The 22,863-nt window shown below is 54.3% G+C and overlaps 8 protein-coding genes across 8 annotated transcripts; 4 read left to right on the forward strand and 4 right to left on the reverse strand.

The window, feature by feature from the left end:
- Positions 1-254: 254 nt before the first annotated feature.
- Positions 255-5,052, forward strand: BO70DRAFT_403691 (Mtc5p; the record flags this gene model as incomplete). The annotated part of the gene is made up of 8 exons (XM_025547046.1): positions 255-1,813; positions 1,895-1,958; positions 2,001-2,177; positions 2,208-2,288; positions 2,322-2,578; positions 2,612-4,477; positions 4,525-4,697; positions 4,766-5,052. The coding sequence occupies exons 1-8, from the start codon at positions 612-614 to the stop codon at positions 5,050-5,052; spliced, it is 4,107 nt and encodes a 1,368-aa protein (XP_025399935.1). The 5' UTR covers positions 255-611.
- A 577-nt stretch (positions 5,053-5,629) lies between these two features.
- On the reverse strand, positions 5,630-7,859 carry BO70DRAFT_395926 (putative MFS drug efflux pump; the record flags this gene model as incomplete). The annotated part of the gene is made up of 8 exons (XM_025546578.1): positions 5,630-6,043; positions 6,108-6,238; positions 6,328-6,700; positions 6,772-7,151; positions 7,222-7,378; positions 7,444-7,502; positions 7,565-7,643; positions 7,707-7,859. The coding sequence occupies 8 exons, from the start codon at positions 7,857-7,859 to the stop codon at positions 5,630-5,632; spliced, it is 1,746 nt and encodes a 581-aa protein (XP_025399936.1).
- A 527-nt stretch (positions 7,860-8,386) lies between these two features.
- BO70DRAFT_335548 (PaaI family thioesterase) lies at positions 8,387-9,503 on the reverse strand. The gene is made up of 2 exons (XM_025541063.1): positions 9,006-9,503; positions 8,387-8,920 (listed from the first exon to the last, which is right to left on the reverse strand). Exons 1-2 carry the CDS (start codon positions 9,459-9,461, stop codon positions 8,543-8,545), a joined length of 834 nt encoding a protein of 277 aa, XP_025399937.1. The 5' UTR covers positions 9,462-9,503; the 3' UTR covers positions 8,387-8,542.
- A 148-nt stretch (positions 9,504-9,651) lies between these two features.
- Positions 9,652-11,708, reverse strand: BO70DRAFT_313859 (ubiquitin-specific protease UBP6). Its single transcript, XM_025540261.1, has 3 exons — positions 11,631-11,708; positions 9,913-11,550; positions 9,652-9,855 (listed from the first exon to the last, which is right to left on the reverse strand). The coding sequence occupies exons 1-3, from the start codon at positions 11,644-11,646 to the stop codon at positions 9,794-9,796; spliced, it is 1,716 nt and encodes a 571-aa protein (XP_025399938.1). The 5' UTR covers positions 11,647-11,708; the 3' UTR covers positions 9,652-9,793.
- Positions 11,709-11,903: 195 nt separating this feature from the next.
- Positions 11,904-13,055, forward strand: BO70DRAFT_335554 (actin-related protein 2/3 complex subunit 4 family protein). The gene is made up of 5 exons (XM_025541064.1): positions 11,904-12,098; positions 12,168-12,494; positions 12,559-12,684; positions 12,744-12,788; positions 12,847-13,055. The coding sequence occupies exons 1-5, from the start codon at positions 12,096-12,098 to the stop codon at positions 12,853-12,855; spliced, it is 510 nt and encodes a 169-aa protein (XP_025399939.1). The 5' UTR covers positions 11,904-12,095; the 3' UTR covers positions 12,856-13,055.
- Positions 13,056-14,138: 1,083 nt separating this feature from the next.
- On the forward strand, positions 14,139-15,867 carry BO70DRAFT_335557 (uncharacterized protein; the record flags this gene model as incomplete). Its single annotated transcript, XM_025541065.1, has 5 exons — positions 14,139-14,303; positions 14,356-14,763; positions 14,829-14,891; positions 14,945-15,253; positions 15,367-15,867. The coding sequence occupies 5 exons, from the start codon at positions 14,139-14,141 to the stop codon at positions 15,865-15,867; spliced, it is 1,446 nt and encodes a 481-aa protein (XP_025399940.1).
- Positions 15,868-16,598: 731 nt separating this feature from the next.
- Positions 16,599-17,724, reverse strand: BO70DRAFT_255516 (tRNA wybutosine-synthesizing 3 family protein; the record flags this gene model as incomplete). The annotated part of the gene is made up of 2 exons (XM_025538842.1): positions 16,599-17,075; positions 17,230-17,724. Coding segments are annotated over 2 exons (972 nt in total), but the record flags the coding sequence as incomplete, so codon positions are not given.
- Positions 17,725-18,433: 709 nt separating this feature from the next.
- Positions 18,434-21,283, forward strand: BO70DRAFT_290842 (DUF2461 domain-containing protein; the record flags this gene model as incomplete). The annotated part of the gene is made up of 8 exons (XM_025539378.1): positions 18,434-19,073; positions 19,140-19,255; positions 19,327-19,380; positions 19,478-19,497; positions 19,552-19,622; positions 19,910-20,112; positions 20,990-21,037; positions 21,101-21,283. 8 exons carry the CDS (start codon positions 18,434-18,436, stop codon positions 21,281-21,283), a joined length of 1,335 nt encoding a protein of 444 aa, XP_025399942.1.
- Between the last annotated feature and the right edge of the window lie 1,580 nt (positions 21,284-22,863).

Consider the following 22,863-nt stretch of genomic DNA (forward strand, 5'->3'; position numbering starts at 1 on the left):
CGCGGAGCACTGAGACTCACAGAGGCATCTGGAACGACGTAACCGACGAGGGGCACTGCGTCTCGGGCGGGTCCGGCACCCCGTAGTCAGCACGGGCGGCGGCGCGGACCATTTCAGCAACGTGACTAAGTCGGCCGTCACTAACTAACTAGTTAACTAGTCCTCCTTCGCCTTCGCCAACCCCAGACTTGCGGAGAGGCCCTGTGCCTCCCTTGGCTCTCAGGCTTTCTTTTGCTTTCTCTTGCAGGTATGTATGCCATTGGCGCCTCCGCGGCTTTTCCGTCCGCTAATCCCTGTGTCCTCGTAGCGTTCAATTCTTGGTCAAACGAGGTTACGACGATCCATGCATCTCTAGAGTTCGTATTCCATCATACATATGTGCCATGCGCGCCACCAACCCCTCGGTCCTGTTTATCCTGCGCAATTGACGACGAAGTCCCAAAAGACCCCGACCGATATGAGAACATCCTACATGGTCGCATATATTATCCCCACCAATGCGCTTCCCGGTCTTATGAGCCCAACGTTTCTCCATCTCCAGGGTGTGGGTAGTAGCCGATAGGTAGCACAAACCCAGAGCACCTTTCAAGGCCGGGTTGAACAACACAACAATGGTGGACCTCAATGAAGCCAGGCTCCCGACTTCGGCCTTTGAGAGCCCGACGTTCGGCGAGGATAGCTCGTTTCATGTGGAGCAACCTGTCGGTTCCATGTCAATATCACCATGTGGACGGGATGTGGTATTGGCGTCCAAGGAGGGACTGCACATCATCGATCTGGATTCGCCGTATTCTCCACCTCGGTATCTTCCACATCACACCCCATGGGAAGTAGCAGATGTCCAGTGGTCTCCGTTCTCTATCCGAGACTATTGGGTCGTCAGTACGTCGAACCAGAAGGCATTGGTTTGGAACCTGGCTATGCAATCTTCGCAGAACTCCATTGAACATGTCTTACACGCCCACACCCGAGCCATAACCGATATCAACTTTTCTGCCCATCACGCAGACATGCTAGCCACCTGTGCCGTAGACAGCTTCGTCCACTGTTGGGATTTGCGGACGCCTTCACGTCCGGCCATTTCATTTTCCGACTGGCTTGCTGGAGCTACTCAGGTTAAGTGGAACCGACAGGACCCGCACGTCATTGCCAGCTCCCACGATAAGTTCTTGCGTATTTGGGACAAGCGGATGGGTGCGTATCCTATCAAGTCTATCGAAGCGCACAGCACTAAGATCTACGGCGTGGATTGGAACCGGGTCCGCCCCGGAGCTCTTGTGACGTGCTCTCTGGATAAAACAATCAAGTTCTGGGATTATACGGTGAACACAGAGGTGCCGGAAAAGGTGATTAAGACACCGTTTCCAGTGTGGCGGGCGAGGAATACTCCTTTTGGATGGGGCGTCTTGGCCATGCCGCAGAGAGGCAACAGCGACCTTCATTTGTATAGTCGCAGAGCTGGGGATGGCGCTGCCCCCACTGAGGATCTTCCTCTTGTGCATAGCTTTCCAGGGCATAAAGGCCAAGTCAAGGAGTTTCTGTGGCGAGCGCGCGGAGGAGTGACGGATGGTGTCGACAACAGAGAGTTCCAGCTAGTGTCTTGGGGCACGGATCGAGAGCTTCGCTTGCACAGAGCAGACCAGGATGTCCTAGAAAGGGTTGGTTTCGAGAAAGGCAAGTCGTTTGGTACAAATCTGCATCTCTCACGCCAGGGTGCCCTGTACAGGTCTTTCCGGGATATCAGTTATGAGCAAGAGGATGAAGATACGGAGGTGTTGTCGCCCACCACTCGGCAAAGCGCTACGCCACAGACGTCTCGCAACTTGAAAACAAACACTATCTCGGTTCCATACGCCCGCGCCTGGACACAGGGGGGAGGGAACACGGACTCCAGAATTGGCATGCAGGGAAGAACAAATGTTCGCAACGAAACCAATCCTATCGCATGGATGCGGGGAGTGAAAATATCAGGCTGGGATATTGAAACGCTAGGTGACGAGATCACTCACGTTGGAGAGAAGTTTACCAAGGTTGCTTTCGAATCGGTTGACGTCAGGCAACGAAAGGCCACCATCTCTCTCCATGGACCATGGGCCGCAGATGGTGACTCTCTCTTCCTGAAAGTTGACATCAAGTTCCCCGTTGATTACCCTCGGGCGATCGTACCGACGTTCAGCGTACAGAAAACTGCCGCTGTCACTGACCAGCTCGCCGACAAAATCCTAGCGGAACTTCGCACAATCGCCGAAACTTACCTTGCCCAAAAAAGAGGGTGCCTTGAAGGAGTTGTGCGCTACCTGTTGGGCGAGAGCACCTTGGAGGAAAGCATAGCATGGATCCTTGGGGAAACGGCAGAAACGATCAAATCCCCCGTCAATGGACACCTGGGCGGCGAAGAGTCTAGCGACGAAGACGAAGTCGGGCTGTCCCAAAGCCAAGACCTGGGCATGAGCTCCGAATTGCTTCGTCCAGTAAATGCCAACGTGATGGTCCCTGTGGCCAAGGGATGCGGCGCGCTTTGGGCCAATGACGGCCGCCTGGTGTGCTTCTTCCCTTCGAAGAAGGACAAATCGAATTGGTTGGAGAATCTCGGTTTCAAAGAAATGACCAGGCTCTCACGAGCAGACAAAGTCTTCGAAGGATTTGGCCGATTACGAACAAGTTCACCCGGCCCCCCTCGGACGTCCATCACGATGGCAAGCACAGACGATGGCGCTTCGGAATATTCAGATGACTCGGACGCCGAGACTTCAAGCTCTTCCGGGTCTTCCGGTATATTATCGGGCCTGCAGCATCGATTTACGACACCTCAGACCTGGCGAAGTGGTGGCAGCCTCGGAATTTACCGTCCGCGCTCCACGGACAACTCCCAGCGATCAACTGTTGGTGCAATGACTGCAAAGTCGTCCGAGGGTTCTCAGAATGTGATCTCCATCCACGACTTCAGCGATCTGCTGCCGGCGAAACGAGAACTCGCCAGTGAATATCGCATCTGCGGGAAGGTCACCGACGTATGTGCCCATAACGCAGCGGTGGCCCTGGATCATGGTCACCACGAGCTGGCTCGGATCTGGGGACTTGTCAGGCTCATCCTGCACAACTGTAAAACCTCGATGATGTCGTACGAGTTGGATCGCCTGGAGAGACCACATATACAGCGCAAGGATAGCGCTGTAGATTTGACATACGACACAGGGAGTCAACGATCTAAAGAATCCGCAAGCTCGGTAATCCAATGGGGTGATCATCCATTTGGCGGTCATTGGCTTATCCCTGCGCTCTTTGAGCACTTCGAGCAAATTGGCGACGTGCAGATGATTGCAATGCTGTCTTGTGTTTTGTATGAGCCAAGCATCGAAGAGGCCTCGTCAAGAGAACAACTCTTTCACCACAGGACGGCATCCAGACGGATGGAAGAGCACTCTTTTTCGTTTGATCTGTATTCCCCCAACTCGATCATGCAGAACAAACCACAGGTGGCCACGCCGACGGCCTTTACACAAAAGGACAGCCATCCTACACCCATTACACATAGCTCTGGGCGATCGTCCTCCGAAGTGTTGCGCGCAGACTCGGAACCTCCATTTTCCACCGGCACAACTCCTCCTATAGCTACCCGTACTGGGCCTTTGGCGGCAGAAAGGAAACACTGGGGTCAAAACATATCGATGGCCGCCTCCCCTGACCAGCAATCCCAACCACGCAGTGCGTCTGGGCTTGGTTCGGCTCTGGCTTCTTCCCTCTCTCGATCCCTGACGTTTGGGCCATCGTCAGCCTCTCCTCCGGCGACCGCTATATCCAGGAAGAGTCTCAACGCTAGCGGCAGCCCTAATGCAATCGGGGGTCCAGGCGTGTGGGTAACGAGCGCCTTTGCTGCAAAACCCGCCACAGCAATCCCCGACTATTTGACAACCTCTACCGCACTCACATCACAGACCCATTCCGATACAGAGAGCGAAAGACGCGCTCCATCCAAAGCGCCTGCAAAGGTTCGAGCGGTGTTGAAAAACCAAGCTGCCTTTAAAAGTACTGGACGAACGCAGAACTCTTTCCTTGACCCGAAGAAAGATTGGATGTATCGATCGTATCGTGCAGCATACGCCCATCTGCTCTCAATATGGGGGTTGCCAGTGCAACGCAGCGAGGTTCTCAAAATCGGTGGCACCCCAAAGCCCTCTACTAAAGACATTACCCACCGCCGCCGCAAAAGCCACCACGATTCGTTCTCCCTCCCCGTCTCCAGGCGCAGGAGTTCCCTCGCAGTAGCCACCGAAACAGACAACCAGGGCCTCGAGATCCAGCGCCATTGCATCGGCTGCGGCCAACCGCTCCAACTCTCCATCTTCGCCATGAAGACTCTCACGGAAGCGGCACCCAGAAGCCACCTGAAAGGCTTCACCCCACCCCCCTCACATGCCCCAACTGCAACCCCAAACACCCTCTCCCCCTCAAACTCCCCTGTGTCATCTGCGGCGAAGTCGTCGAAGGCATGCTCATCCCCTGTTTGGGCTGCGGCCACGTCAGCTGCTTCGACTGCCACCGAGGCTGGTTCTCAATGGCATCCTCCGACCCCCAGCACCACCGCCACAACATGCAAGCCAGCGAGCAAGAAGAGCACCAATTCTGCCCCACCGGCTGCGGCTGCAAATGCTCAGATTACATAGACACCGACGCCGACACCGACATCCCCACCACCCGTGGAAATCAACCCCCACCTCCCCAACCAACGTCACTCACGGCCCTGGCCCCGTCCCCGGCACCGAAGTCTCCCTCCCCCGACACCATCGCAACAAACCATCCGACGGTTCCGGCTCCGGCTCCTCCAAACACGGCGCCGCCGACCCCTCCGCCGCTGCCAGCGTCGGTCAGCATGAAGAAGACCTCGACGGCTGGCAAAACGCCTCGCCCTTTGCCTCCCTCGCCCGGGGTCTGGGAGGCGGTCTCAGTAGAGGTCTGCGTGTCAAGGACGTCGAGAGGAAAAAGTCTAAGAATACTCCCGCTGCGCCGTTCGTCCCGAAACGGTCCTCTATGAATCAGGTCGAGAGTAGATGATTGGCCAACCAACCACCTGCTGGATTGCTTGGTTCTTGCCTTTTTCTGCCTTAGTCAACTCACCCACCCCGTTTCCGTTCTGACCCTCATGGTCTGTGGCCGCCAGCCAGGCGAGGAGACGCTCTCATCATTGTTGTAACCTTCATTTCATGTATACCCCATATCCGATGTCTGCTTAGCCATGGTTTTTTTTTCTTTTACTTGTGAGCGGGAAAAATATATTGTTTTCGAGATTATGTAGCTTTGAAGATGTGTACGAGGTCAATTTTGTGTCTTTAACCTGTGGAAGATCTAGGGTGTGGTGAATTGAATTGAACGAAATGGAATGGCTCTCTTCGGTGGGGAGTCATCGTGTTACTCACTACTACTAGTTAGTACTGACCAGGACCAGCTATGAAGTATACCTTGTTAGTTAGAAAGAAAAGCAAATAAGAAACACTATACTATAACCTAAATACAAATAAACGCATAACCCCCCCCTCCCCCCAAACCTCCTAAACCACAACACCGTACCCAAACACCTTCCCCAACCCAACAAAACCCACCCCAACCCACCCTAACACCCCTCCCCCCCCATCTACCGCATAACAACAGCCACATGATCATCCATATACTTCCTAATATTCCCCAAAAAGCACGCCGCGAGGATCGACACGCCCCCAAATCCAATACTGGCATAATAGACATACTTATAGCTCTCGGCGAAGGCGAGTCTCCCGGCGGTGACGACGGCGTCATACGCGGCCGGATTGCCCGCGATCCCTGGGATGAGGTTCAGGTCGTCGAGCAGGGAGGCGCCGGTGAGTTGGATGGCCTCGGAGATGTAGGCCGGGTTCGTGATGTTGAGGTCCGTGAGCATCACGCCGCCGATGTAGTGCTCGGCTTTCGGGACGAATTTCGAGATGAAGATGTTGTAGTAGATTGTGTAGCCGATGCCGCCGCCGGCGACGCGGATGGAGAGGGTGAGGGCGGAGATGGTGGCGATTAGGTCCTGTTGTTTGTGGGTTGGTGGGTTGGTGATGGGTTGGGTTTTGGGGGTTGGGGAAGGGGCTTACATCTGGGCAGATGATGGTGGTCATGATGGAGGCGGGCACGACTATGCCGCCGATTCCGAGGCCAGCGAGAGTGAGGATTCCCCAGAGTCGGTAGAGGTTGTCGAGTCGGGCGACGGAGAGGGCGCCGCAGCCTGTGAGGAGTTAGTATTTGCTTTGGTTTTTGCTTTTGGCTTGTGCATTCATGTTCTAGGTTAGGTCGAGGGATAGGGGCCAGACAGACCTGCTGTCATAAGAATACTGCTTATGATCAAGAGCTCCTTGTTGTGTCCGCGTAGGACACTCAGTAGCCAGAGCACGATGCATGCGCCCGCCATGATGCCGAACCCGATGGGGAGACTTCGAACGCCGACATCGACCGGATTATGTCCGTACACGTTGAATGATTGGGTGGGCCAAAACATGAGGACGGAGAAGAAGTTTGCGCCTGAGATGAACGTGATGACCAGCGTCAGGCCCAGGGTGCGTGGTTCCTGCTTTAGCCGACTCGGGAAAATGGGGTACTTGGCGCCGTATATTTCCCAAAAAGCAAAGGCAACCAAGAGGAAGAAGCCTATGATCAGGGGAGCCAGGACATGAGCAGAGCTCCAATGGTACTATTGCGCAGATCAGCAGGCAGTAAGACGATCATAGGGTATGTATGCGGAAGCTGTGAGGGGTTGCGTACTTGGTATCCGCCCCATTGCAGGCCAGCTAGAAAGACTATCAGGCCAGTGATACTGAGGAAGCCACCAACAAAGTCAATGCGGCTGATTATGTCGGATCTACTTAGTCCCTCCGAGTTGACTCGTGGTGGTGGGAAGTAGAAGAGTGCGGTGGTCAGCAGGCCAAAGCCGTTCCAGGCTCCAGCGAACGCGCCAACGTAACGCCAGCCTTTGTGGGCTGCCAGAAGCTGGGCCCATAGGACAGATGGACAGAAGGGCAGGATGGTGAAGATCAACACCGCCACATATTTGCCTCGCTGGCGGGTTGGCGCCATCTCAGATGTCGCAGCCAACGCTGTCAGTTCATTGACACCAGCACCCGCACCGGCAATTGCCATCCCAGCTATGTACTCGTTAACTTCATGCGAGAAATGTGAAATGATGGTGGGATAAAAGCGCATTCGGAGGCATACCGATGAATGTATTCATCGTATGTGCGGTGCTGCTGACTATCATGCCGAGGCAAACAAGGGAGGCCCCGATGAGAGCGACATATCGACGACCGATCAGGTCAGACAGAGACCCGACAAACGGGCAAACACCCGCAAGAGCCAGTAGATTGGCCAAAACCTATATTATGTTGAATGTGAGCATTTGTCGGTCATTCTGATGACTTCAGTCTCCGTGAAACTTACAAACCAAACCCATCTATCCGCACCACCAATGTCGCCATAAATATACGGTGGAATTCCTCCTGTAGGACCGTTAGAGCGTGATCCGGTCTGACCCAATCCTATGATCGCCGCAGTCACTCACCGAACAAATAAACGGGGATCTGGCTACCCGTCCACAAGAAGGCCATCGCTGTAAACCCCATAAACCGGTGGAAGGTCATCTAGCACACGAACGATAGGTTGGCTGGAAGCTCTCAGTATCTCCTCCGTCGCCCGGCACTCACCGGATTATCCACGGGTGCCCCCGTCTCCTCCCTGTAAGAAAAGACCTCGTCATGACTGAACTTGCTTCCCGTATTGTCGGTCGGGGGCGACTCTTCGATGGCCTTCTCGTCGACCTGCGACTGACTGGAGTGTTCAACGATGTCCATTGTCATCGCGGCAGAGATGTGTGCAAGTCGTCGCAAGGCGGTCCAGTGTAGCCACCGAATCCGTTGGGTGGGCTGAGAGGCACAAAGGAGTGGGGAGGGGCGGGGGACGAGTTAATTAATATAGACCAGGACACGATCTCTGGACAACGGCCAGGCCCTGCTGGAGTCAAGTCTCATTGACCGTTTATCCTCCTGACGCAGCCCATTGCCGCAGTGGGTCCATGATGATGCCCGTATGTCGCGGGGGGTATAGATATCTCTGCCGTGATCCATGGAACTTGCAGAACTCAGTCCCGGTGGGACCCTTGGGAGGGAGCAGGATCCCGGACGTGCTGCCCTTTCGAGGCACAACCGAGGCAGAGGGAGGGGATCTCAACGTGGTCCATGCGGTGGTGGTAGCCGGAGAGGGAGGTTGCCCCGCGTGGTTGGGAGGAAGAAATGCGGGGGAAGATCGTGGGGAAGACGCTGACAGGGTCAACGAAATGAAACGGTTCCGAGTCTCGGCGTCTCCGCATCATCAAAAAGACAACTAACTCTATTTGACCTCGAGGTCACATCCACATCGACGGTTTCTATGCTATGTACATGGGCAAAGAGATAAAAACAACACTTCCCACGGCTCGCCTCGCTGGCTTCGGTGGTATACAGCCTGGGTATATCCAGACCAACCGCAGTGGCAGCCAGCCCGCTCAGAACCGGTCCCCAACCTCTTGGAGCTTATAATCCTTCGGGACTACAAAGAGCCCCGTAGCCTCGACGCACACGTTCCCCTTGGCATCGCGCACTTCCCCATTCACCCAGGCCTTGCGGTCTGTACTCCGCCCCTCGTCCAGCGTAGCGTGGAAAGTATAGAACTTGTTCGATGAGACGGGGCGACGGTACTGGAGCTGGAGATTTGCAGTAACGGCGGTACGCTCAGGGAAATGTCTGATAGCGACCCGGGCCAGGTTTTCATCCATCACCGTCGCCAACAGTCCACCATGCACTATCGTCGGCCATCCTTCCAGCCCGAGTCCGAGATAGGCGTAATTGACTACCGTCTTCGCCCTATCGTTGTAGAAGATTTTCTGCATACCACCCCCCCCCCAATCGGCGCGGTCAGAAACGATTCCATCCCATCGGAAAACTGCACCGTATAGGGACGAGACGAACCTGAAGCGCTAGCCCTCTGCTCCCTCCCAACGGACCGGAGCTGAGTCTCTGTAGCTTCTCCTCCTCCGTGTAGTTCCCGTACACATCCGCCTCTATATAATAGGGGTCTTCTCGCAGCGCCTTCACCACCGGTGGCTCGGATTCGTAATCCGCAAGGATTGATTTAAGCTTGAGGGAATCAAAACTTGTGCCAGGTACCTGTGGCATATATCGAAGTGACACAAAGTCTACAGCTATCCACCCGGCAAAGAGCCCGACTCCGCAGAAGCCCAGTCGGCACACGATGCTCAAGTACCTCGAGTAACGCCGCCACCGCGATGGTCGAGGCACCACTTCAGGAGCAGCAGTGCTGGCGCTCCTCGAGACAGGGATAGCACGTCGACAGAGCGCTTGCGGCTGGAGCGTCGCGAGCCCCAGTCGAGACTGTAGGACTCTGCGTGAACCAAAAGCAAACATGGCGGTCACCTCACAGTGTCGGACGGGGAACCTCGGCGCTGGAGTCGAAGCTGTGGATTTCAATGATAAGATAGGAGCGCCCGCACGGGGGCACCCGGTGTGCCACGTGACAGCACCGTATTACATAATCTATTTATGTTCACACCTACTTATGTACATACATACGCCTCGGCATATGTTTACGAGGGGAAGAAAAAGATACTCTAATACCCCGCACAAAGATAGTCTCCGTTGTAGTAGTATTTCGGCCAGAGGAAGGTCTGGCCCTAGCATTCAGCCATAAGCTCATTATCTATGCATACCCCTATGTACTCTGAGAGTTGTGAGGCTGCTCAGTTGGAAGTAGGCAGGTCGCATGCGCGGTAAAGCAGAATCAGCGCAGAGTGAGATTCGCCTGATAAGACCAGAGTTAGAAGCTTGGATATTCATAATGAGGCGTCATAAAACTTACCACCGCCCGAAAGCGTCTCGATCTTCTCTGCCTCCACCTCGGTCACCTTGTCATCGTTGAACCACCACCACCGTCCTTCGGTGTTGTCGTCGTTGTCCCTAGGCTGCTTCTTCACATAGGCCGTGTAATGGCCACTGTCGGCACTGGCACCCTGGTGTGTGATGACTCCGCGTAGCTCATACAGACCCGTCTTGTTGACACCGTCATCCGAGGCAAGACTCGGGTCAAGAAGCTCAGACAGTTCCTTCTTAGCGGCAAGAATGGAAGCGGCCTTCTCAGCTTCGTAGTCTGCGTCAGACTTGAACACATCCGTCATGGCCTCATCGTCATCTTTCTTGGCTTCTCCCTTCTTCTCTTCGGTGGCTTTCTTTTTCTGCATTGGCTCCATGCTGGAACCGGACTCCACCTCGTCCTTCTTCTCTTCCTCCTTCCGGTGGGCAAGCTTCTGGCGCTTGCGGGCGCGCTCAACGTCCACCTCTTCCTTCCGAATATCGCGGACCTTGTCCCTGACAGGAATAAGTTGCTTTTTCAACTCGTCGGTGCAAAAGTCTACCGCGTCCAGTTCGGCCGGGAATGTGACTTTACGCATGATCTTGGCCTTCTTCTGGGTCTCGCGCTTCCAGAAAAATCGAACGAAATGCACCGCCAGATATTTGGGTAAACGGGCGATGCGAGAACGCTTGGTGTACACAGCATCGCGGTCAAGTGTGGGAGAATGTTTCTCGATCTTCTCCTCGAGACCTTCCATAATGCCGTCGGTCAGATGGTTCGTATCCTTGCCGATGTGGCAATCGAGTTTGAAGAAGACGTCGGAGCTCGGAGTGGGTGCCTCGCCAGCCTCCTTTGCTGTCACCTCATCGCATTCTGTAACCGACTCAAATCTTCCGGCAAGGTACTTATCCACAAAGGACACTTCGGTAGCGGACTCTCCCTCACCTTCCTTCACAATCAGCTTGTTCCGCAGTTGATTCACGATTTGCGACCAAGCCTCTTCGGCATCCTGTTGGGCATAGCCGCGTCCATTGCGATCTCTTTGAGCGAATTGGGGGAAGACACTTCTCAGGGCGTTGAGGAACATCAGTGGCGGGAACCCCTCCTGAGTCTCGGACATTTGCTTGAAAAGATCCCGGAGAGAGGATGTCAGATCCATTGAAGCCCCAAGACCGCCGAGTCCGAGACTACTAAGGTTCGACAAGCTCGATCCTCCAGTGGAGCTTCCAGAAGGCCGATACTTTTGCAACGCATCCTGAAGTTCTGGAACACCTCGCAGTGTCTGTAGTGTCGAGTTCAGATAGCAGGTGTTTCCGAGGTTTTGCAGACCAGCAGGAGTGGCTCCCTCCGCCCTGGCAGCTTCGGCTTCCGTCATATCCTCCAAGAATTTCACAACCTCCTTTGGTCTGCCCAAGTCTCCAGCTCCCTGGCCTCCAGACGGCGTACCCATCATCATGAAGGTCTGGCCAGCCTTGGCGTTAAGAGAAGACAGGGGAGTGTCATCCTTGAGCTGGCCTCCCTTGACGAGGATCTTCTGTCGCTCGGGTTCGACGCCGGTCAAAGAGAATAGTTGGTATTTTAGCGTTTCTCCGTTCTGAGACGGGTCAAGCTCGACCTCATGACGTTTGCCCTGGTGCTTTACAATGACTGCGTCATAGAGTCAGCGGAGTCAGCGGGGATATTTATGAGCAGCGTGGGACGGGTTCTGGATGGATGGGGTCAAATACTCGGTATGGAAGCCATTTTGACTCGAATGGAAGTCCTTTTGGGTGGGATTGATAGCTCCTCTCAGGTTCTGACGGTTGGATGCAGTTGCATAAACAACGACTGCGTCAGTCATCGCCCGGCGAGGCGTGGGGCAAAGGGGTGCAAACCGCGCAAACACCCACCGGCTATCCACCGACTAACGCCCTCCGGCTAGCGTCCGTCCCCTGACTAAGAGCTTAGGTCATCGGCCCAGCGCTGCCCCCCCCGCCGCACGTCGCTCCTGACGCAACTGTACTCATTGCTGGAGACCCCAAGGACTAGTATTAACCGACGGCCTACATTGCAGCTCACCTGGCGGGCCATTGCTCTGGACACTGCTACACATCGCCTTCGCTCCCGTTTATTTGGAAAGCTAGAGGTCAATTCTCTGAGCCGTTGTACCCTGCACTGCGCGACGTCGGCCTTGCGGGCCTCACATCTCCATTATGGTAACTGCCTACATCCAGGGGTTAACGTATGCGTTTACACAGTGGCACCATTGAAGCTAACGGCTGCAGTCTCAATCTTTGCGTCCATACCTCCAGGCCGTCCGAGTATCCCTGACATCCGCTCTTGCCGTCTCGAACTTCGCTTCCCAGACATCAGAAAGACACAATGTACCGTTGATAGAGAGTGCCGACAGCCCCGAGCTACTGCTCAACCCCCTGACCATCTCCCGTAACGAGAATGAGAGAGTCTTCATCGAGCCCAGCGTGAACAGTGTCCGCGTCAGCATCCGAATCAAGCAGGCAGATGAGATCGAGCATATCCTGGTCCATAAGTTCACTCGGTTCTTGACACAGCGTGCGGAGTCGTTCTTCATCCTCAGGCGCAAGCCGGTAAAGGTATGGGATTCATATAATCGGACGGAGCAGATGTGGCTTATCGAGGAAGCTAACGGATGAAAAGGGCTATGACATCTCGTTCCTGATCACCAACTTCCACACGGAAGCCATGTTGAAGCATAAGCTAGTCGACTTCATCATCCAATTCATGGAAGAGGTGGATAAGGAAATCTCAGAAATGAAACTCTTTGTATGTCTCCACGTCCTGCTGTTGGAGCGCCGCAGTCCTAACATGTCTTGTTCCTCCAGTTGAATGCCCGTGCTCGTTTCGTCGCAGAGTCGTTCTTGACCCCGGTAAGTCAATGGCGTGGCCGTCTAGAGTTGAAGTTCGCTCGCTGATAACCTGGCACAGTTCGATTAGCTTGCTCTGTAATGCCTCTTCGTTGGTCCTCTGATTGATACATGACCTTGGCCTCTTTCCCCCCCTCTTTCTCTAGAAGCGACTACTTGTACAGGCGATCTGGGCTGGTATCGAGAGTCACTGTGTGCTCGATCTCGATGCCTGTTCCCTCCCGCAATCACACATATTCTATTTCGAAATCAAAGCTATAGCGATTAGTCCTGATCTTACCTAGCACCCGGCGTCCTGGCGACGACATTCCGGTACCGTCCCCGGTCATGCGATGTAGAACCGGCGGCGTAGAATCTATCGTCGTGATCCAAACCCATTCCTGCACCGTTTGCCGCCGTGGTGAGCGTTGGCCTGACTGCCTTTGTCAGTCTTCCCGTGTTACCCGGCACCTGAAGTTCTGACTGTTTCACACTGGACGCAAGGCTGATCTGGTTCCCCCCCACGCGACGCGATCGGTGGTGTGGATACGCAGTGACAGGCGGCCATTGACCCACTGGCTCGTGGCCGATGGGCTTGGGCTATTGTTGGGGGGGATCTCAATAGCTTGCATGCTGCCCCAGCTGCCCTAGACAATAGGCCTTGTCTCTGCTGGTGCTGTGCCTGGCTTCTGGGAGCAACCTGACTGGCTGGCTGCCACTGATCCCTATGAATGCTCTGGATTTTGGCTGGCTGGAGGACTTTTCATTGATCTTTCAGTAACCCTTTAGGACCGAAATTGAATACTGCTCTCCCAATCTTTGGCCAGTGAATTGCAATTCACGACAGCGCTTTTTTACTATATATTGACCATGATGGCTTCCAACTCCCAAAAGCGCCTGCAGTTCGATCTTTCTCTTGTCCTTCCTTACCTTTACTCTCATTTTCATTTTCATTTTCATTTCCATCCTCACCTTCACCTTCACTCTCATCTTCACCCTTGCAACTACTCTTCCCTTCTTTGTCCCCTCCCTTTAATTCTCATCAACATAGTCCTGTTTCTTCCTCTCCTTTTTTTCAGGATGGCTTCCAATAGACAGGATCGTCATGTCCGTAAGGCAAGCATGAGTGTCGCTAATGGGCCCATGTTTGTCCCCCGCAAGTATCAAGAGCCTCTCTACAATGTCAACACCCCCCAACGCCTCCCTTATGACCCGTTCTACGGCCCTCCTTCTTATACTATTGGTAACACTGCCTCTACTCCATTCCCTTCGACTGCCTTCACCTCGATGCCCATGCATGGCCTGGCCTACCGACCCCGCCAGCCCGAGCCGGTCTTCGCTGCCACTCGTGCTCCGGCGCCGGCGTTTTCTCTTATGCAGGCCGGCAATCACAATCCAGAAAACAATACAGGCAGCTTGAAGCCCATCGCAGACTTTACCAAGACCATTGAAACCGTCGCTCTTCCCGGCGAGATGCCCATTGGTAGTCTCATCCATTCTAAAGCGCCTCCGACTTGGGGTGTCGTCAAGGTTTCAAACGTAAGTGACCATCTTCACCTCACCTCCCGAGACACGACTAACACTGCTCCAGATCCCCTACTCCATTACGAAGCAAGAGATTATGCAGTTCGTTGGCCGTCAAGCACGCCTTATCCCGGGCCATGCGGTTCACATTATCATGGAGCGTCCGACCGCGAAGACCATGGACTGCTTCGTTGAGTTTCAGACCCCAGCAGATGCTGAGGAGACTGCCAAACGCATCAACCGTATCTTCGAGACTGGTCGTGCCCCGAGACTTGGCAACCGACACGTAGAAGTTGAACTCAGTAGCCAGGACGATCTGTTGAAGGACCTGTTCCCCCGTGCGAAGTGTGTTGTTTGGCAGGGTGGCATGCCCGGCATACTTCGCAACACCGATCCCTATTCCACTGGATATGCTGGCTTCTTTACAACCGAGGAGATCATTGGCGCGATTCGTCACGCAGAGATGCCCCATCGTGTAGGTGTCCTTGACTGTCTGGTATTCCGTTCCACGGCAGGGGTATCTGACAACTCTACATATAGTCTCCGTTCTGTGCCAAGTGCCCCCAACGCACCTACGAGTCAACCATTAGCACTCTCTACAAGGTAAGACTTGGTCTGAATGACGAAAGGGATATACCTCTACTGATAGAAACTAGTTCCCCTGGTACGCACCCGAATTCTACACCGTCCATGACCGCAACCAGCTATTCGAATTGACCAATCGCCACATCATGTCGCTGGTTTCTCGCATGAGAAAGTCAAACACAGTTGGTCTGGACCAGAGACTCCTGCGTGACCTTCTCCAGGCCGGGCTCAACTGCCCTGGTTTTAATGAACGCCAGAAATACACTCTTTGCGTCAACTCCGAGGAAGACAGCGAGATCGCCAAGATCCCAGACTTGAGCAAATGGTTCCCATTTGATACCCTGGTGAATCTGCCCAATTTCGAATATGTAGCACACCTGGTATGCAGTCTTCATCATCCCTCCTCCCTGGTACTTCTCTTGTCAAGAGCACTATGCTTTCGACGCACCTGACCCTCCCCAGCTTCTACGAGTTTGGCTAATCCCCAATGTAGTACTACGCCAACCTGATCTCCCAAGGAACAGTGCGTGAGACGATCAACAACGAGCTGCCCAACAGCTTCCCCGTGAACACGGGCCTCATCTCTCCATTCGGTCGCATCTGGTTCGAATGGCCCACCGAAGTCGCCAAGCGTGTCTCTTGGGAGGAGGCCGTCGAGCAGGAGGCCGCCACTCTCTCCAACCTGGTTTTGAGCGGCTGGATGCATAGCGAGGGCAAATCCTATTCTAGCAACCAGAGTAACCTCAGCCCATCCTCTCCCTCCACTAACAAGAGTGCGTCCCGCACTGAGAGCCTATCCAAGGTTGGCACCCTGTCCACCCCATCGCGCCGTGCCAGCGAATGCTGGAATATCGGAAGCCCTCACTTTGATAGCATCGAAGACTGCTGGGGTCAGAAGTTGCTGTTTAGTCCTCATGGAAGACTCCGAGGCGGAATGCCTGGTCACCGTATCACCCATTCGTCTCCTAATTGTCTCCCAAAGGCGAACCAGTGATTTCGAGGATTGCAGATGCGGGACCGCGAGCATCTCCGCTGCAGACAGAGTAAGCTATGAGCTCTTTGGACCTTTGGACTGGGCTTCGAAAAAAAAAAAAAAGGCACATCTCTTGGTCTCACGATGATACCTGCCACCTATCTCCATTGTCCGGTGTTGCGACTTTCCTCCGGGGTAAATCGTGTCGATGGATGAGAAATGAATTGACGATCATGACAAGCGGACTACTTTGATTTATTGCAAATGGTTGGATCAACGGTGCACCGAGCGAGTCTGGCTTACATTGGTGTGATGTGCTTTTGAATATAAGCGGTTTGCATAGCCATTGAAATCCTCTGACCACCCCCTTCCCTTTTCCGTCTACATATTTGGCATGTTTTCTTTCTTATTTGCTTTTTCGTCTCAATTCTCTCTTGCTTCATTCTGTGCTTTTTTTTTCTTTCTCCCTTTTTTGATTCTTTTTGCGACCCGCATTTGCCTCGCCTGACGACTAATTGCATACTTACTTACATACATACATTCATACGTCAGCCGCTCAGTTATTACTAGTAGCTCAGCTAATGATACCCCAACCCGAAGACATGTAATTCAGAAATCCGTTCATTATCATTTCATTTTATTTATTTATTTTTGCTTCCATTCTTTCTTTTAGCCTCTCCCATCCCGAGACTAGGTTAAGACAAATCCAAATCAATGCCATTATCCTCATCCCCACCCTCTTTCATCTGATCCTGCTTCTCCGCAAGCTTCTTCCTCAAAAGCCCCTCCGCCCTCATCCTCTCCCTCCTTGTCTCTGGATCCTCCCAACCAGGCTGTTTCGGTTTCCCCTTCCCTTTCGCCTTCGACCCCGCGGCCCGACTCGTAGCACACAGATTCAGCAGGTTCGTCCGGAACCTCTCTTTGCGCTCGACATTGACGGAGAACCGCTCATTTGAGATCGCGACTAGCATCTCGAGGAACTCCTCCGTGACCAGGCTGCGGATGACGACGGGGCTGTCGTCGTCTTCGGGTCCCTCGCAGTACCCGATCACCGACTCTAGCGATAGACCGGCTGAGCGCACAGCCACGATGGGACTCGGTCCGTCGTCGGTGTCGTCTGCTTCCAGACAGCGTAGACTCTGCAGTCCGCTTTCGCGGAAGCCAGAGCTAGACGCAGCTGAAAGGACGGGGTGCGCGTGGTGCAGGGTGGCTGCCATGATGTGGAGGATCTGTAGGGGGGGGGGTATGTTAGCTAGTTTTTCCAGTGTTGTTGCAAAATACCAGGCCTAGAAATACAGAGAGAGACGACACGCAAGAGGGGACCGGAACCGCAAAGACAGGAGCAAAGAAAGAAAGAAGACGAAAGAAGCCAGACAGACATACCATGGGCTCGAAAGAGAAGCGCACGAGACGCGGGGCCTGACCAATCTGGCTCAGGGCGGGGGGTCTTCCATCCCCCGGCATCAACCCAAACATCTCATGCAACGACCGCGACCCTCGCTCTGACTCTTGCAATGGCTCATGCGACACATACAGCCATTTCCCGGCCCCCTTGCCCCCCGACGGTACAAACTGTCTCTGTTGCAGCTCTTCCGATACCTGCTCCTGCTGCTGCTGCTGCTGCTGCTGTTGCTGCTGCTGGGATTGCTTCTTCCGGCCTTCCAGGAACACGCTGATGCGCCCGGCACAGCTGCTCGTGGTCACTAACCCGGGCAGGGCATTGATGTCGTCGATCAGGACGCGGATCGCTTCATCGACGGACCCCTTGGGCGACAGATCGGTATATTCGGCCTCTGGGATGGATAGTTCGGCGAGGATCTTGCGCTTGCGAGACTCGAAGGCGTCGGGGATCATGGCTCCTCCTGAGGGTCTGTCCATGGATGACATCTCGTACTTCATTCAACCCGAATAAAGGGGACGACCAGTGGGATTACTATTGGCGGGCCAAATATCAAGGTCTCTCTTTATTTCTCTCTTTCTCTCTCTCTTTCTTTCTTCCTTCGTTTTTCTTCTTTCTTTCTGTCTCTCTCTTTCTCCCTCCCAGGAAATCGGGACTGACAGTTCACCTCGTTCGGCAGGACTTCTATTCTGGCCTTGAGACCCGTTGCAGACTATATCTACCGCTTTTCCGAAGGATACAATTGATACAGCTGGGGGGGGTGGAATGTGGCTGCGGCGGGAGGGCCAGCAAATCCTTCGGCGGCGGCGGACACGCACGGGGTTTAGCGGAACGGGAAGCAGCAAGCCCAAAGTCGCCCGCGTTTTCCCACGCGAAACAAGCCCCAGAAGTTACCAGCCTCCTGGTCTCTCTTTGAACCGCTGAAAGTCAATCGGTCGCTAAGCTACGGAGTACTTTACCATCCCGTACCCGTAAGCCCCCGGCCAAAACATCGCCTGGACAACGTCACATCTCCCCAACTCTCTCTCCTACCATTCATTCATCCTATCGTGGATTCAAAGAGTACAGTAGTAGCTAGCTACTTTCAATCTTCCCGAGTCCCCCCCCCTTCCCTTCAACACTCCCTAAACCCGTACCCCAGACACAAACAAACCACACTACACTGTACCGTCTCTTGACAGCGTGCCCATGCCTCGTCGATCCTCTCGGGCCGTTCCCGCGTCGGCCGCAGCTCCAGCGTCGGCGCCAAAAAGGCGCGCGTCTGACAGAATCTCCGCAGCCTCCAGAACGGGGCCCAAGAGACAAAAGTACGAAGATACCACCGCTCAGAAAGCCGTCAATTCCACTGCAAAGAAAAGCAAATACTTCCAAGAAGACACCTCCGAGGAACCAAAGCCCGACCCCAAGCATGCATCTGCGCCGGAAGCCTCCAATTACAACGATTCAGACACGTCAGTCCCCGCATCACCCGATGCGAACCCAGAGGTACCCGAGGCGGCGCCTCGAGGGGCTGAGACGACAGGGAAGTCGCAGTCGAAGCGGGGATCAAATAGGGGCCAAGGAAAGAACCGGAAAGGCGAAGAGCCCAGCACGCCCGCCCGTAAAGCCAGCAGTGGCACCAAGGCCAGCACGACCGCATCAGCCAGCGGCAAGGAGCTTTGGAGAGAGGGAGTCACGACTGGCCTAGGCCCTGGTAAAGAAGTATTCATCAAAAAGCCCAAAGCGAGGGATCCAGGAGCGGTGGCCTACCAGGATGACACCTTACATCCCAACACCATGCTCTTCTTGCAGGACCTGGCTGCGAACAATGACCGGGAGTGGCTCAAAGGTATCAAGCTATCGCTGTCGAAGTTCTTACACTTCTGTTCCTGGCTAACTGTGGGCTGAACTGCAGCACACGATGCGGACTACCGCGCTTCGAAGAAGGACTGGGAAACGTTTGTTGAGACCCTCACAGAGGAAATTATAGAGAAGGACAGCACGATTCCAGAACTCCCTGTCAAAGATCTTGTGAGTGGAGAAGAGAGGAACCTGATGAGGTTGATCGGAAGAAGAAAGTCATTAACATCAATACGTCTTAGGTGTTTCGCATACACAGAGACATCAGATTCAGCAAAAATCCCACTCCGTATAAGGTATGCTCGAGTATTTACTTCTAAGGATATCTGTCTCTCACATCCTGGAGGGTTGTGAACACTCAGGAGATGACCGGGCTAACCATGGATCGAGCAGACGCACTTTTCAGCTGCCTGGTATGTATCTATCCAACACTGTGCGAAGTTGCCGTCAGCTTAGCCTTGTATTAGGTCCCGCACAGGTAAAAAGGGGCCTTACGCTGCGTACTACGTTCACTGCCAGCCTGGATCCTGCTTTGTCGGTGAGTTATGCAACAAACAAGTACCCACATGCCACGGTCGCAGCCACCCCTGGGCCAACGTGTCTCCATCGAGCCTTGGAGCAGTCAGAGAGACATGCTTCCTTTACCCCCCCAACTTCCAAGGCTCTTTACCCCATCCCCTGAGTCATCACCCGATCTCTATGCTCCCTATTGTGTTTATGATGAGACTTCGGTAGTCTTCTCGAAGGATAAGGATGGAGGATTGTAGCTGAAGTCAACGCGACTTCCGGAAAACAATGTCGGCTAATGGGTCTTGCTGGGTTTAGGTTCGGGACTCTGGATGCCAGAGGCTGATAAGCTCGCGCTGCTCCGACAGGATGTTGACAGAAACTCGCATCGCCTAAAGTCAGTGCTGAGGGCAGACGACATGCGTCGTGAGATATTCAACGGGCTACCAGACGATGATGACAAGGCCGTCGAAGCCTTCGTCAGCCAGAATAAGGAGAGTGCGCTCAAGACAAAGCCCAGGGTAAGTAACACTTTCGCGTGTCCCACCCCAGCACTCTTTCTTTGTCTTTGGTTCAGGCAGGGTCATGCCCGTGGTCGCAATCAACCTTCCCCGCCCGCTTTATTCCCAACCATGGCGCCCCAGCGGGCTATTGTATCTGGTGTGGTATATGATGAAACATCACCATGTTGTTGGTGATACCTTGTCGAGGCGCGTCATATCCGGGCACGGAGCAATCTCGGGATCATTGCCATCGAGGCCATCGTGCAGATGATGATGATGATGATCATATCATCATCCATAGAAGGGACAGGCTCGATCAGTTCTGAACACGCTGGACCTATGCCCAACCCCTGAGGTCAGCTCTCGGAATGCCGACCACCTCGTTCCGACGGTTCTGGGGCATGTTTGAGGGGACGCGGCTTCGTTCATCGTCGAGACTCAGGGGAGGGGTTTGAAAAATCGACTAGAACAAAGGAGCGAAATCCATGAGGGATACACGACAACTCTTTTGGTGATCAAGAGACCGACCATGATGGGATGGGGGAGGATTCATGGACCGTCCGGGGCTGTTCGGCGTGCTCGGTGGTGAGGGTGTAAGCGCAGCCGCGGACGGGAGCGTCCGACTAGCCCTTCCGTTGCTTGGGTTGCCTCCCTGGGTCTGGGGCGGCCTTCGCTTTCGCCTTCGCCTTTGCCTTTGCCCTCGCTTTCGTCTTCGCCCTCGCCCTCCCTCGCCTTGGACTTCCATGCAGGGCCTGCCTGCCATCCTGGCTGTCGTCGGCCTCAGGCCTGGCCCGGGATCCATCTGTACCTTAGTCCCGAGTTCCCAAGGTCCGGGTTCTTGGTTCTGACACGGGAATTGCCTGCACTGTCCCACCAGTGTATTTTGGTCTCGAAGAGTTTTCTGCACCGTCTCACTTGTTTCCATGGTTCACCATCTGCCGCCGTCCCAGCGGGTCTCCACCCTTCGTCCAATGACGATACTGACATTCGCTTTTCTTCTGCCTAGGGCTACGAGGTCGACAATGAGAATATCCAGCTGCTCCGTCTGCGCAGTTTCACCATCGGGAGGCCTCTTTCGGATGAGGAGCTATTGAGTCCTACTAGTGCACGAGAGAGGATCGCTGCGTTGATTGGGATCATGGAACCCTTCGTAAGCCATTCCACCCGCCGTGCCATCGCTGCTGTTTAGCCTTTCCCCTCCGCTTGCCCGCGCCTGCGTCTATTGGATCCTAGCTGCCGTATCAATCGTTACAAGGCCCTTTCCCTGCCTGTGCCCCTGCCCCCCTCTTTCGCTTTCCCTTCCTGGTCACTCCAGCGGTGTGGCTTCGGGCGCAAGGATACCCACCACCACTTCACGAGTTCTACGCACTCGCCGCTGGCCAAAGTGCCAACAAAAGCCTTGTCCGTTGATTGTGTGGAATCCCGTAACTGATCAGAGGGGAAAATTGCCCGACAGGTCACGTACCTTAATAGCGTCGTCATGCCCGATCCCACCCAGCAGGACAGCGACTCGGCCTCCGAAGCGGCGTCGGACGATTGAACCGACTGACTGACGCTGACAGCATCCATCTGGCGGTAAGCGCCTCGGTGACACCAGATGGATACAGTGTCTTCGCTTCGTCCCCATGTGTAGGTAGGTATGGTGCTGTTCGTTAAATAATGTCTCGGGTCTTTGTCATGTCTCATTGCTCCTTCGTTGATCTATCTCCTCGCAACACATTATCTGCGTCTTACGTGTCTCTGGATCATCCTGTGCCCCATGTGGATTGTAGACGTTTCCTTTTAGTGTCTTTGCCTGGGGGGTCGGTCTGGTCTTGTCTCCTTGGCTTGGGATGCCACGGCTTTTCCGACCCTTTCGCCGGCTCTTCGTTCGTGTAAGAACCGTACCAGGCCTCTCTCTCTCTCTTTCCCTCTGTGCGCTAAGGGCCTTGGAATCCAAATTGGATACCTCCCTACCTACCTAGCTTCGGGAATCTCTTTACCGCCAGTTCTCATCCCCCAATGATGGCGGCCCTCGTGGCAATGGGCTCCAGAAGCTGACGGGGACGGGGACTTCCCTTCTCCTCCTAGTTCCCACTTCCTAGATAGGTCCCCGACTCACTCCAACCCTTGACATTTGACAACGACAACAACAACAAAGACAATAATAATCAAAGTAATACTGACGTGCATGGTATGGCCTGCTGTCCGCGCGCCGCAGCCGGGCCGTCGGGCGTGCCGTTAGCTCCACGACCTCGTCCATCGAGCACCTTCAACTGCTTATCCACTTCTGCACGAGTGCGAATTCGTCCATGTCTTTGCCTCTCTTGACTCGATTTTTTGTACTTCCCCCTCCTCCTTCCCCTCTTCACTCCTCACCCCTCCCATCGAGATGATCCTGTGTCGGAGCCCTGGTGGTCTCTGTCTCTGCATCCGTGCCCAAACCGCTAACGCACCTTTTCTTGTTTCATTCCCTCCCTCCCTCATCCCTCCGGTATGTGTATGTGTATGTGTATGTGTATCTGTATGTTAAGACTTGGGTGGGGGAGGGGAGACAGGAGTATGTATGGCCCCTCCCCTCTCTTCCCCTCCCTCCCCTCCCCTTCTCGTCTCCATCTCCGTCCCCAGGATGCGGTGATTCCCACCAGGCCAATCCTGCGTGAGGATGCGAATCCGGGTATCTATCTTGTCTGCGGTAGCGACACGGATACAGATGAGGGTACCACTGAAGGGGAAAGGGAGGGGGTGAGACAGGTAGATACACTATACAGACACACACTCTCTCTCTCT

The sequence above is a fragment of the Aspergillus heteromorphus genome, assembly GCF_003184545.1.
Source record: "Aspergillus heteromorphus CBS 117.55 chromosome Unknown BO70scaffold_10, whole genome shotgun sequence".
NCBI classification, from domain to species: domain Eukaryota; kingdom Fungi; phylum Ascomycota; class Eurotiomycetes; order Eurotiales; family Aspergillaceae; genus Aspergillus; species Aspergillus heteromorphus.